This window comes from Podarcis gaigeae (assembly GCF_964106915.1).
Source record: "Podarcis gaigeae genome assembly, chromosome: 4".
NCBI lineage: Eukaryota > Metazoa > Chordata > Lepidosauria > Squamata > Lacertidae > Podarcis > Podarcis gaigeae.
Genome location: NC_139677.1, coordinates 41030377 through 41043665, shown reverse-complemented (window position 1 = coordinate 41043665; position 13289 = coordinate 41030377). Strand labels below are relative to the sequence as shown.

The 13289-nt window shown below is 43.3% G+C and overlaps 1 protein-coding gene across 4 annotated transcripts in view; it reads right to left on the bottom strand.

Annotated features, from left to right (window-relative positions):
- EGFL6 (EGF like domain multiple 6) overlaps window positions 1–13289 on the bottom strand; it is a 50054-nt gene that overhangs the window by 14528 nt on the left and 22237 nt on the right. For all 4 annotated transcript variants that reach the window (XM_083734341.1, XM_083734342.1, XM_083734339.1 and 1 more), the window contains 4 exons: window positions 8804–8923; window positions 5962–6081; window positions 3765–3899; window positions 2362–2484 (listed from right to left, as the gene is read on the bottom strand). In XM_083734341.1, coding sequence (XP_083590467.1) covers window positions 2362–2484; window positions 3765–3899; window positions 5962–6081; window positions 8804–8923 — 498 coding nt within the window. The remainder of the gene's footprint in view (window positions 1–2361; window positions 2485–3764; window positions 3900–5961; window positions 6082–8803; window positions 8924–13289) is intronic.

The window sequence follows — 13289 nt, the reverse complement described above, 5'->3', positions numbered from 1 at the left end:
ATTCAGTCTTAACAAGTTAGAAACTGGAAAGTTAGAAACAGCATTGCAGTTTCAATCTTTCCTATGAACAATATTTCCTGGTTAGTTTTGCCCAGATGCCTCCATTTCAGAGTTTTGTTAAAAGATGTTGTCAGAGCTGCCTCTAGGTCCCAGCTCACAGAGGACCAACGCCAGGTTGATGTAACGTACAAAAGTCTTTATTGAAGTTTAGTTTCCATTTCAACGCCAGAGCGTGCAGCCCTACGTCTTAGACCTTAGATCGGCGAAGTCCCGTCTGAATCACCTCCCCTTCCGCACCAGTTTAAGATCCTAGCCCTGCTCCACCTTCTGCGCTGTTCTCTCCTCCTCTGGGTCCTCCTGCCCACCGGGACATTGCCCTTTCTGGACTCCTCCGATGCTGAGTCGCTTAGCTCCTCCCCCTGCCTCCGGCGGGCTTTAGGACCCGGTTCCCAATCCTCATTCTCTGCTGTCCCGTGCTCCTGTACATTTGAACTTGTTTCTCGCGCCAACCCAGTGACCTTTCTCCTAACCGTTACACTGCTTCTATCACTGCTTCCCTCTTCCGTGACACTGGCCGGATCTGACCTCCCCTCCGTTGCCTGACTCTCCGATGGAGGCATGGTCAGCTCTGCCTCGTCTCCTCTCCCTGGTGGGGAAAGCACTGGCCCCGATACCTGGGACTCTTCCCCCCCACTCTGCTCTGGTGGGGAAGCTGGTCCTGATTTCCAACTACTGCTCTGGGAGTCCCTGCTGCCCCCTTGCTCCTGGGGCGTTCCCCTTGGGAACCCCCTGCCCCTGGCCACTGGCGCCCCCTTTTGTGAATCTTCCGATTCGCTGGAGAGGCTCATGGAATCCCTCGGACCACTGTCCCCTCCTACGCTCCCCTCGGATTCCTCCCCCTCGCTCTCCATCTCCCCTCTTCCCTGTGCCTCTGCTCCTGAGCCCCTGACAGATGTACACTGTGAAATTTAACCGACATGGTTCACTGAAATCTTTATTCAGGGTACAGCAAGGAAAAATTGACTGGAAACCCCCAATTCCCTACAAATTTCCTCTCAGAAATAAGAAAGGCAAACCCCATGCATTTTAATAAAGAGTCTGCTGAGGTTTTCAAGACAGAATGACTGCCCAGCAAACCAGAACATCTGCTTGCACTTCTTGCTTTGAAGTCTTTCTATAAGTAATGAAATATTCTTACTGTGCAGCAAAGTTGTTCTGGCTTTGGGAAATCAAGGGAGCATGACATGGTGCTCAGTTTGGGGGATTGGATGCACTCATCTAGGACATCCAATCCCTGCAGGTCCACTCATGTCAGATTCCTCAGCCAGATCCAGACAACACTGAAGATGCCATAGGCTGAAACCAATGTTCAATATGTTCACGGTCCTCACCCCACCCCCACCAAATCAGCTTTTTTTCACCTTGGGTTCTAGCAGGGTAAATCAGTTTGACATGGTAAAAATGTTTGTTCCTCAGGCAATCACGCAAGCCATGTCTAGACTGAACTATGGAAAGGTATGTCAAATGAGGTGGAAAGAGCTAATATTCACACTGTAATTATAATCCCCCTTTAGGTGGGATTAAATTTCCACAGTGTGCATCGTTAAATCAGTGTTTAGTATACAGTATTCAATGAAACCAAAAGTATGACTTATGACACTGAGGAAATTCTCCAAAAACATTTGTTTTGTGATAAATATGGGTCTCTACGCTGCACCAGACTGGAGAAAGGACAGCAACATGGGATAAAACCACACCATCACCTTCCGCCATGGCCAGTGTAAGTGGCAGAACTTACACCTTCTTCCCTAGTGAGGAAGGGGACATTTTGTAGTTCACCTCAGGTGGTGAAATGTCTTGGGCTGGCCTGTACTAGGAAAGTTAACAAGAACTGAAGACACATTTCCATGGTGAAAGTGCAAGGCTTGTTCTTATCTCACAGTAAATACAAAAGAAAGAAATGCACTTATGGGTCATGCCCCCCTGATTTCCTAAAGCCAGAACAACAAAACAGAGCAACAAATATAAAATAAGTTGAACCTATGCAACTACATGAAGATTGTGGTCATGTTCACCTTCGCAGAGTATCAAGTATCTCTACCTCCTGCCCCAACCTCAAATTCCCCACTTTACCAGGATTTCTGGTTATTTGTTTATTAAATTTCTAGACCAACTGTCAGAAAAGAAAAGAACATAAAAGAGAAATTTAATGATGCCCCTTGACTAGATTCCTGATAGCAGTCAGCAGTTCACAGGATCTTATAGGAAACAAAAAGACATAGTACATTCTGAAAATGTCCCAACTTCCCATCATTTGAGAAAGGTGTTAGAATAAATCAATGACGCTTCTCTTGCACTTACCAGAGCATTCATATCCATTGCCTCTGTAGCCTGGTTTACATTTGCACTTGAAGGATCCCTGTGTATTGAGGCACTCTGCATGGAAGCTACACTTAGGTATAGTTGTAGTACATTCATTTATATCTAGAGGAATGGGGGGGGGGAGCAGGCAGGAGAAAACAAATAATTGAAGATAGAGAGAAGTCAGAGATTTAAAACAAATTAAACATTATTTTCATGCTGAGAAAAGCTGCACCTGTTTAATTCCTGCCTGTCATGCAAGCACAGGAATCGTATCAGAAGAAAATGTTGGCAAGCCTCTTTGTAAGTGCTATGGTTAAAGACTGCATTTGTCAATGAATATAAAGAAGGAGGGGATCTTAACAATAAATGAGTATTAATTCAAAAATTCTATTTGAACCAACTGCCCATTTATTGTCTTTCTCTGGTTTACATCACTCTGGGAACTGGAGCTAGACCATTAACAGGGATAAGCATTTGGTCAAAAACTAGTAGGCAGGGGGCAGAGTATTCCTAAACAAACTTTTTTTTAAAAAAAAATTACAAACTTTATTGTGTTTTTTAATAATAATAATAATTACAAAGCATAAAGTGTTGTCTGCAAGGACAAATGCATGTACAGATGTTAAGTCTTGTATGCAGTCATCCACATGGCATCAAAACAGACTTGGAAACTATTTTTCATTAGAAATTAAGCTCACATCCATGGGACAAACAAATGTTTAGATTCCCTAAACTTGATCGTTCATTGATGTTAGTCTCTCCTTTGACATTCTAAGCTACGCTACAAAGAAATGCTCTATCATTCCTTCAGGTGGCGAGTACCACCAAGTTTGTAGCCAAAACAAGGCCAATGAGAAACAAGAGATATCAGGTTGGAGGAATTCCCAAGGTTTGCAGACGTACAACAATTTTTTTTAAAATCAAACCTAAGAAGCCAACACACCCCAAAGTGCCACAAGGATGCACTTTACTGAGTAGCCTCTCAATGTGGAGTGATAGCTGAAAACATAAAACTGGAATATTGGGTGCAGGAATCGGGGAATGGAATGTTCTGCTTGGCGGGAAAGAGTGGTGGAGACTCTGAAGGAGAGTGCTCTTTTCAGGAGAGAGGATACACTGTAATATTGTGTTATAGGTTCCACATATCAGTCTAGAAACAGAATATATAAAGAGAAGTGTTTATTTTTATTTATTTGCTACTAGGTAGTAGAGACTCAATAAAGTCCCAAAAGTGGTCCAAAAGTGGTTTCCAGGGCATTAGTTTATACAAGCACAAGCAAAATTTACACTACAGTTCAAAAACACAGCAAAATCAGCCAAGTTTATGAGAAAAGGAAAATATGTGCATATATGTGCATGTGTACATACACACGAGAGGAAAACTAGAATCTAATTCTTACCTACACAGTCATATCGGCCACTCACATATTTCAGCTCGTATCCAATTTGACACTTGCAATAGTAACTTCCAAATGTGTTGACACATCTGCGGTTGAAAGAGCAAACAGCTTTCCCACTGGAGCACTCATTAATATCTAAGATATTAAAATGAAATCTGATAAGCTCAAGGAAAAGGTATCAGGATAAAGGTGGTTAAACAAACCCTTAACGGTCACATCTGTGAATAAAATGACTAATGCTGAAATGATATGTCCCATACTAGAGAGGTGCAAAATCCATCTCTGGAATCCAGCTTGACTTTTTATTATCCCAATTAAAGCCTACCAATTTCTGATGAAATCCACCTAGTCCTTCTGCATAGTTGCCATCCATAATATGTCCCCTGATGCTCCACCTGTATGCATGCCACTCTAAGCCATACATAGCTAGACACCAGTGTAAGCATGAGGATTTCAACAAATCCTCACCTGTCTGCAAGACCCATTTTTTGTTCCAAATTCTGTCTTAGATGGAAGTCAGCAACAACCCTAAATTATTGCCTAAAGATCTTTGAACCTCTTTCTTAGGCTGTGTAAATAATGTTAGGTATTACCAGGCCAGTTGGTTAGGATTGATTTCTGGAAAGTCAATGAGTAGTTAAGACTCAGAGCTGACACATCACATACCAAGAAAAATACATGTCCACTGTTCTGATACCCAGCTTATGACCTGAAGGCACGCAATAGCATAGCAACTTTGTTGAAGCAAGTTTGGCCCATACCTGGGAACTCCACTGTATGCCTCCTTCAGTTCAATCAAAGAAGAAAGGTGGGGTATACATATAATAAATAAATATCCAACAGGTGCATGCCTATTTTATTAAAATTACAGGAGCTGAACTCTCAGCAAAATTCATTGATCTCACTGATTTATGCAGCAAATGTTCAAAGCTTTCTAGTCCCTAGTAAATTTAGGTTATGTATTAAATTCCTATCCTATGCTTCATTCAAGTTTCTCAGAACAGAAGTGTTTGGGACCCTGACAAGTCCTTCCCCCGTTCTATTTTACTCTCATCCCTCTTGTTTTCCAGGCTTGAAAGAACTACCCTCTTCTCCTCGTCTCAAGACAGAAACAGCTTGTATCAGTGCTTAAATGGGCACAAAAAAGTACAAAGGAATTTACACTCTGTTCACATGGATGCCTGGCTAGAATTCCCGCCTTCTATAAATACATGCATTATGGATAAACGATTGCAATATACAACAGAAAGTTACAAACCTCAGATGTCTATAATTATTTTTAAAGTGCAGTCCTTAATTTGGAATCATCAACTCCCAACCAGATAGGATTATTTTTCTTGCTCCAAGTATAGTGAAGTATTTTATAAATAAAGAAAATGCAAACATAAACAACTAACATGAGTGCATGAGGAACTTGGCTGTTAGATTTCAACTGTGTTTCCTGATTTTATGCTGTGGACAAAAGCCTCAAATAAACATTAATTAAACGATGGGAGGATGACAGGGGCAGTAATAATCCCATTTATACAGACAAATTTGGGAGAAGAGGAGCAGTGTTTCCTTCTGTGGCATGTTTCTTGTTTAACAGTTGAGCCAAGAATCCATAAGGGTTCATTCTATAGTGCCTAAAAATACTCTCATGTCATGAAATCCATGACAAAAGTAGCAGGCTTTTGCAGAGCTATGCTTCCAGTTTGATGTGTTTAATGAATAGGCTGCTTGAAAGGTTATGAGTGACTGTAATCACAGCTAAGAGTTCATTTCCTGTGCTTGTCAAGATTCACCTAGGTTCTAAAAGATCCCTAGAGTCCATTGGGATGAGGAAGTATCCCCTTTCTAAAAGAATAAAACCTCCAAACCGTTACTCCTGGGGCTTCTCACATAGCCACAGTTGGAGAGTAGATATATTAGATGTCTAAAAACATGAAGAAAAACTTTCAAAAACCCACCAAACTCTGCAGGCAGTTCCAGACCACCTGTTTATTCATCACGATTTGTTTGTGCGAAAGTCAGATGGTGCTGCCTCAAAGCTCACCTGCAGGAGTGCGGACAGATAAGGACCTGCCCCACCAAGCCAAAAAGTTTACTCACTCTTGCTCTAAAAGTATAGCCATTCTATATTGTTCAGCAAGCACAGGCCGGATTCTTGGAATGGTTGTGCTAATGACAGCAAGAGCATAAACAGATGCTGATGTACCTATGCATGTTTTTCCATTTGACGCTAACTGAAGTCCGCTCGATGGACACAAGCATCGCACGTCATCTTTCACTTCTTCACAGCCATATTGACAATTTACCATAGCGCAGCTCCTGGAATCTTGAAAAACATGTTACTTGACAAAGCCATAGGTAAAACTGCATAAGAGGATTTGTTTCATTAACAGATGATAATGATCTTAAAATCTCTTCCCTAAGAGCATTAATGCACCGGCCTGCAAAAAAGAAGGAGGAACATGAGCACATACCTTAGCTATTTGGCTACTGCTCTTCCCACTGCCAAATAGACACAAGCCTCTGATTTAAAAAGTGATTTGTCTCTTTGGCAGTGGGAACCGCTGTGGCAAAACCATACCGCCAGTTTTAAAAACAGCTAAATGGGTTGCTGTTCTATTTCACAGGGCATAGTTCAATGTAATACTAGCTATCTGTGGAGCTCTAAATTGGTTGGGACCTGCATGCCTGAAGGACCATGTCTACCACATGAGACTGCATGAACCTTAAGATCTTCATCGTATGTCCCAGGTTAGGCACCTGAGCTTAGGCAGCTGGTGACTGGTGAGAGGGCCTTTTCAGTTGTGGCACCTGTAATGTAAAAAGGCCTTTTCTTGGTAAGCTTGCCCTAATGCTGATCTTGTTTAAATTTTACCCAAGCATTCCAGCATCATTGCTGTTTTCTTAAAAAACAACCTATGGCAGAGACAAACCTTCACACCATCCTAACGTACACACTAGCCACCAATATGAGGGGTGGGTATGATTGCACTAAAAGGTTCCAGTTATGTATGTGCATCTTCCCTTTTTATATTACAGCCATTAAATAGGTTTATCTGGATATCATCTGCAAGGCTTCTGTGACAACTTAGCTGCCTGCTTTTTTCCCTTCTACTCTAAACTGTTCTGTAGCTCGGAAACCACACCTGACAACTCATAAGGAAGAATTGTATTTATATTTTGCTTTTCAACCTGCCAGCTGCAAGGAAAAGAGTTAGCCCTTATAAAAGGGCAACAAAACCACTAGAATCTTTCTCCTTTTTACTTCTAATACTTCCAAACTAGTAATCTGTAAGTAAAGGTAAAGGTACCCCTGCCCGTACGGGCCAGTCTTGACAGACTCTGGGGTTGTGCGCCCATCTCACTCAAGAGGCCAGGGGCCAGCGCTGTCCGGAGACACTTCCGGGTCACGTGGCCAGCGTGACATCGCTGCTCTGGCGAGCCAGAGCCGCACACGGAAACGCCGTTTACCTTCCCGCTGGTAAGCGGTCCCTATTTATCTACTTGCACCCGGAGGTGCTTTCGAACTGCTAGGTTGGCAGGCGCTGGGACCGAGCAGCGGGAGCGCACCCCGCCACAGGGATTCGAACCGCCGACCTTTCGATCGGCAAGTCCTAGGCACTGAGGCTTTAACCCACAGCGCCACCTGCGTCCCAAAGTAATCTGTACATTTTCATTTATTTATCTCTTTGGGCAGTTTCAACATTGCCTTCAGAGAAAATGATCTGGTTAGAAACTTGTCCTTTACCCCTTTCTAAATTAACACCACCCCGCCGGGAAAGCTCCCTTTCTGAAGGGGATTTGTAAGTGTGAAATGAAAATCTCTGCAACAGAAACCTTTGAAAATGTGTCCATAAATCCAAGTCCTCTTTTAAAAGCTCTACTCCACTTTCAGATGTGGTTCCTTCTGATTTATCTACATGCAGTAAAAAAAATGGGCAGAGCTAAAAAAAAGAAATGCCCCACTGCTGGCTCCTAAGGGGTGCAACAACAACAACAAACACTAATTTGCTGAAGTTTAAAATGCTCCCCAAACTAAATGAGATCTATGTCTCTACTGTATATAGTTTTAAGTGTAAACTATGCTTAGCATATCCTTTAATGAAAATTGCACTGGAGCACTGAAAGATTCCTATGATACTCCTGGGGTTCCAGGCGCTTACCCAGGGTTCGTGTTTCCTTCTGAATGAGGCACAGTGGAGACCATGATGTCTTTAAGATGTATGATTAATTTACACATATATACAATCTGAACTTATGATTGAGGGGACCACAGCATGAACACCCCAAGAGGTTCTGCTTCTCCCATAGTCGCAGCCTTGGATTCCAGCCAGGGCCGGATTTAGGTCTGATGAGGCCCTAAGCTACTGAAGGCAATGGGGCCCTTTATATGTCCAGCTGTCCTTTGTCAACAACAAATTGTCACTGTTTTTGTGTTGAATATATGCTATATGGTAATTTGTGGACCTACACAACACAAAACACTGTTGCTGTATGTAGGTTTTATTTTATTTCTTTTTTATTTTGGAAATACATCCAGGTTTTTTCCTTTAATTTTTTCGGGGGGCCCCCAAGAGAGTGGGGCCCTAAACTATAGCTTGTTTAGCTTATACATAAATCAGGCACCGATTCCAGCAGAAATCAAGCATGTCTTCCGCCTGCTTCTTTGCTTCTAGCTCAACACCACTCTACTTTCTGCTCTCCACTCTGCCTTTGTCCTTCTAACTATCACCCAGTTGAGGGAGGGGACCCACCTGGTAGGGGACACACCCACTTGTCCTCTGGCCCCGAGCCACTTCCTTTCTTCCCTTAATGTCCCATTACGTCACCAGGAAGCTAGTCTGGCTTATACTGTACTTTAACAGTTGCTGGATCCAAGGGTTAGAAGGGTCTCGGCATACGGCCTACTCCCCACCACCACCAACTCGTAACAGTATAAATTAACCAGCTGCTTCATACTATGAGGCACAGGTTATTTCATGATTAGTTACAATATGGACTTGACTCCCATCTCACGTGCTGCATCTTGTGTAATATCCGTCACTTACTTGCGCATGTGCCGTCGGGCATGAGCATGTACCCATTGAGACAATAGCACTTGTAGCTGCCATGCGTGTTCATACATCTGTGCTCACAAGGACGTGGCTTCAATCCGCATTCGTTGATATCTGCAGAAATCATTGGGGGTGGGGGGAATGAGTTTGTAGATCTTTGGAAGAAAACAAAATAGCTTACTGCAGTTGCTATTTTACGGCTTAAATTCCCACATGGAGAAAATATCTCCAGGATTCAAGCGAGCCAGATTCTTGAAAGAAAGAATTCAGCAGACCATCTGCTGGGCTGTGTGCTGGGAGCACTAGCAGGAAGTTCCCACCGCACCTGACATAATCTGGGGAAGTGTCTGACAGCAGGAGATAGATTGTACTGGGGAGGAAAGAAAACAGCTGCTACACTGTTGTGTATATGCTGAATGGCCACGTAGTCTTGTCTCCACAGGTCAGAGGTTCTCAGTTAGGTATGGTAAATATCTGTACAGTGGTACCTCAGGTTACATACTCTTCAGGTTACATACGCTTCAGGTTACAGACTCCGCTAACCCAAAAATATTACCTCAGGTTAAGAACTTTGCTTCAGGATGAGAACAGAAATCGCGCAGCAGCAGCGGGAGACCCCATTAGCTAAAGTGGCGCTTCAGGTTAAGAACAGTTTCAGGTTAAGAACAGACCTCCGGAACGAATTAAGTACGTAACCAGAGGTACCACTGTAACTGAAAACAAGCAATGTAAATTTCTTTTACAAATTAGTTCGTTTACCTGGCTGTGGCTGGATGATTTATTAAGCCATTGTAAATCAATGATTTAAAGCCAAGCTTGAAGCATCAATTTTATATCATTGATCTAAATCAACTTTTCTGTTTTGAAGTTCATATACTTCCTGAATAGGCAGGCATACTGCCTTGCTACTAGAACAATGAAAATGCTTATTGTCTGCTTTCCAGTGGCCTTTACTATTGATCTTAACCAGTCAGTTATATTTCTTCGTGGTTTTCTTTTATGTAGAAAAGCAGTCTTTAATTCAATCTGATGGACACATTGACAGGATTCAATTTTCAGAGATTACAAATGCGGGTATGCTTTTATTTGTTTTCCTTTCATGTTTTTTTTTTTAAACAGAGATAATTGTTTTAAAAATTCTTTTTAAATCTGTAACGACAAACTGGCATGAAGAAATGCCAGCTTGTCAGTTTTAAATACTTTGTTTTAACCATCTGGCAAATTTGGAGGTCTAGGTTCACTCCTAAGCAAATTTTCATAACCTGAAAATAAATCTTCGCAAAGCAGAAAAGTCCTAATGAGGGGCTGGGGTAGATGGCATTCATGGTGGCATTCATGGTGCATTTGAAACAATGCCAGCTCATGCCAGCCAGGGTGGAATGTAGTGCCAAAGGCAGTTTCCATTTTTTGCTGTGTGCCAGCTCCAGGTTGGTGTAGCTGCAGAGCCTGAGAATTGAACCCATGGGACTTTGGATAGAAAGCCACCTTCATCCTGCTGCTCTTTGTTTCAGGGCTTTACGCACCAAACTCCTGGAAGGAGAAGTCCCAGGCCAAGGGTGAAGCCTCTGTTACGACAGGCCCCAGCCACATTCATCACACCTCTCTGCTTGCAGAGACTAGTGGAGAGGAATCGACGTGCCTTCCTAACCCACATCCCCTAAGCCTTCATGAAGTTGAGGAGCTATTTTGACTGTTTTGACTTCCTACTTGGATGATGGAGGATATTTGCTAGTCCCTGTACCACCACCCATCGCAGAATCCACCTTCATGCTGAAAAAGTTTTCCCAAGACAGACAAAATAGCTCAACGTTGTTTTACATGCAGCCTCTGCAAAACCACCACACAGCTCTGGCAATTGATGGCACTTATGTGTAGCCTCTGCATTAGAGTGGATAGACACTTCGGATAAGAAGACTTTTGATTGTTATTTCCACTGTAGAAAGTTCTGAGATGGCAAAACACAGCCTCTATATATATTGACTGGAAGATTTAAATAGCTCTTACCCTAGGGAAACTGGAGAGGAAAGAAAAGAGCGAAGACAATTTGGCTGTGCACACACTAGGGTGTTAATGCACATGTGTGTAGCATGGATCCAATTTATCCATGCATACTTTGACACCCCCCAGTACTTTCCATTTAAATCTGTCTCAATGTTTCCTGTCCATACTAGTGGGTGGTGTTTTATGGGATGTATTCATGCTGAGTGACATTGTCCTCTCCCCTCAAGCTACTAATTCTGTGGCCTCCAGAAGTTGTGGAAACCTGAGCTCCATTGGGGGCACACACACAGGTATTTGCTTACCTGTGAGTGCACACCTTTTGTTTTAAAGAACTGTTTTGTCTGTGGAATAACATATTAATAAAGTTTCGCCAGAGCCAATGTTTCACAGTGGGCAAGACAGCAGCGTCATCTTTTTCCAAATTACACACTCATGCAAAATGGCAGTTTCAAAAATGAATATATATTTGTGTGTCCCACCCAGCACCACCAGGTAGAGAACCGGCAACCCACAAAGGAGTGTCTTGCCAGCGGAAGAATGGCTGGCAGGCAAAGACACAAAGTGCTTCCATTTTCCATAGCCTTGCTCCCTCCCAACACGGAAAGCTGTGGTGTGGCTCAGAAGAAGAACACGAGCTGCACATTTCACACACAAATACAAAACTGACAAGGCAGGACAGGGAGAGCAATTTGGGAGAAAGGGATTTGCAGACGGTATTTCTGTTCCCCTTCCCCATCTGCTGTACCTGCGCGAGCCAATTTTATTTTTAATACAGCTGTTTTGCAGAAGAGCAGTTCAACAGAAAACAGCTGTTTAAACTTTTTTCCTCCTTCCCACTGCCAAGGAACCTTCAGCAACAACCAATAGTAATAGGCATGTGGCACCCTTTCCTTTGTGCTGATGGAGACAAAATGGATAGATAGAGCTCAAGCGCTGAGCAAGTGGAAACAAAGGGTTAGGGTTAAAGGTAAAGGGTTAGGGTTAAAGGGACCCCCTGACCATTAGGTCCAGTCATGACTGACTGCGGTTGCGACACTCATCTCGCCTTATTGGCCGAAGGAGCCGGCGTACAGCTTCTGGGTCATGTGGCCAGCATGACTAAGCAGCTTCTGGCAAACCAGAGCAGCGCACGGAAACGCTGTTTACCTTCCCACTGGAGCGGTACCTATTTATCTACTTGCACTTTGACGTGCTTTCGAACTGCTAGGTTGGCAGGAGCAGGGACCAAGCAACGGGAGCTCACCCCGTCGCGGGTTAGGATTAGCACCCAGCAAAACATCACCATGTATGTTCAAAAGTCACACCCATACAATTCACTTTTGTGTACCCACACTCAGGTAACCTGAGATTTTACATTAGAACCCCCACCCACTCCCATCCCCAGCTTATGCACGGATCAGAAACATCTGAATTAATTGACTGGAAATGTTAAGCTGTGGACAAAGATGAGGACAAAGAAAAAACATGCACCTATGGGATGCCCTGGATCCAGTTTAAACTGCCGTGTGGGCACAAATGCATTGCCTAGTGTAAAAATCCATTGCAGGTAATAGGAGGCACATATAGCAGACACTGAGCTCGTTCATGTTCGCTCCACATTTCTAGGTATAGGTCCTGAATTGCCGTTTGCTCCAATTCAGCAGTCTAGCCAAGGTTAGTCACATGCTCATATTTCTCTCATCAAAATAAATGAAACTTAGAAGCCAAACTTTATGATATATTCAAGACCTATGATCAGACCTCTTGACATCCTTTCCTTTGATGAAAAGGAGATGAAGAAGATTGGAGCCATGGCACTGGGGGCATCTGGGCATTCATGTGTCATTTCCTTCACTTTAACTGGTGCACAGAGCAGGGGACACACACAGATATACATATTACAGTGGTACCTCGGGTTAAGTACTTAATTCGTTCTGGAGGTCCTTTCTTAACCTGAAACTGTTCTTAACCTGAAGCACCACTTTAGTTAATGGGGCCTCCCGCTGCCGCCGTGCGATTTCTGTTCTCATCCTGAAGCAAAGTTCTTTACCTGAGGTACTAATTCTGGGTTAGCGGAGTCTGTAACCTGAAGCGTATGTAACCCAAGGTACCACTGTATAAATGTTTCCCCCTACTTCACTTTGAATACCAGCTTCAGTCAAGGGGTGACTTTAATCATGGAAACAGTGCAAAAGGCAAGTCCAAAAGGCAGGCGCAGAGGATGACCATTTTCCCACAGCTGCTGTACTGATCCTAAAGTCACACTTCCTCCAGCAGCTGCTTTTAAGCACAGGGAGAAAAGACAAGGGGAGATTTGGCTCTTCTGCCTATGCTGTCACTTCTTTGCCTCCTGCCCGATAGTAAAACATGTAAATTTCATCAGGAAAAAACTAGCATACACCCTTCATGGGACACGGCAGTCATGCAGCTCCTGTAAAGCCAGAGTTCTTCTGAGCAGGCTTTCCGTTCCAGTCCAGCTTTAATGACATCAGACTCTGCT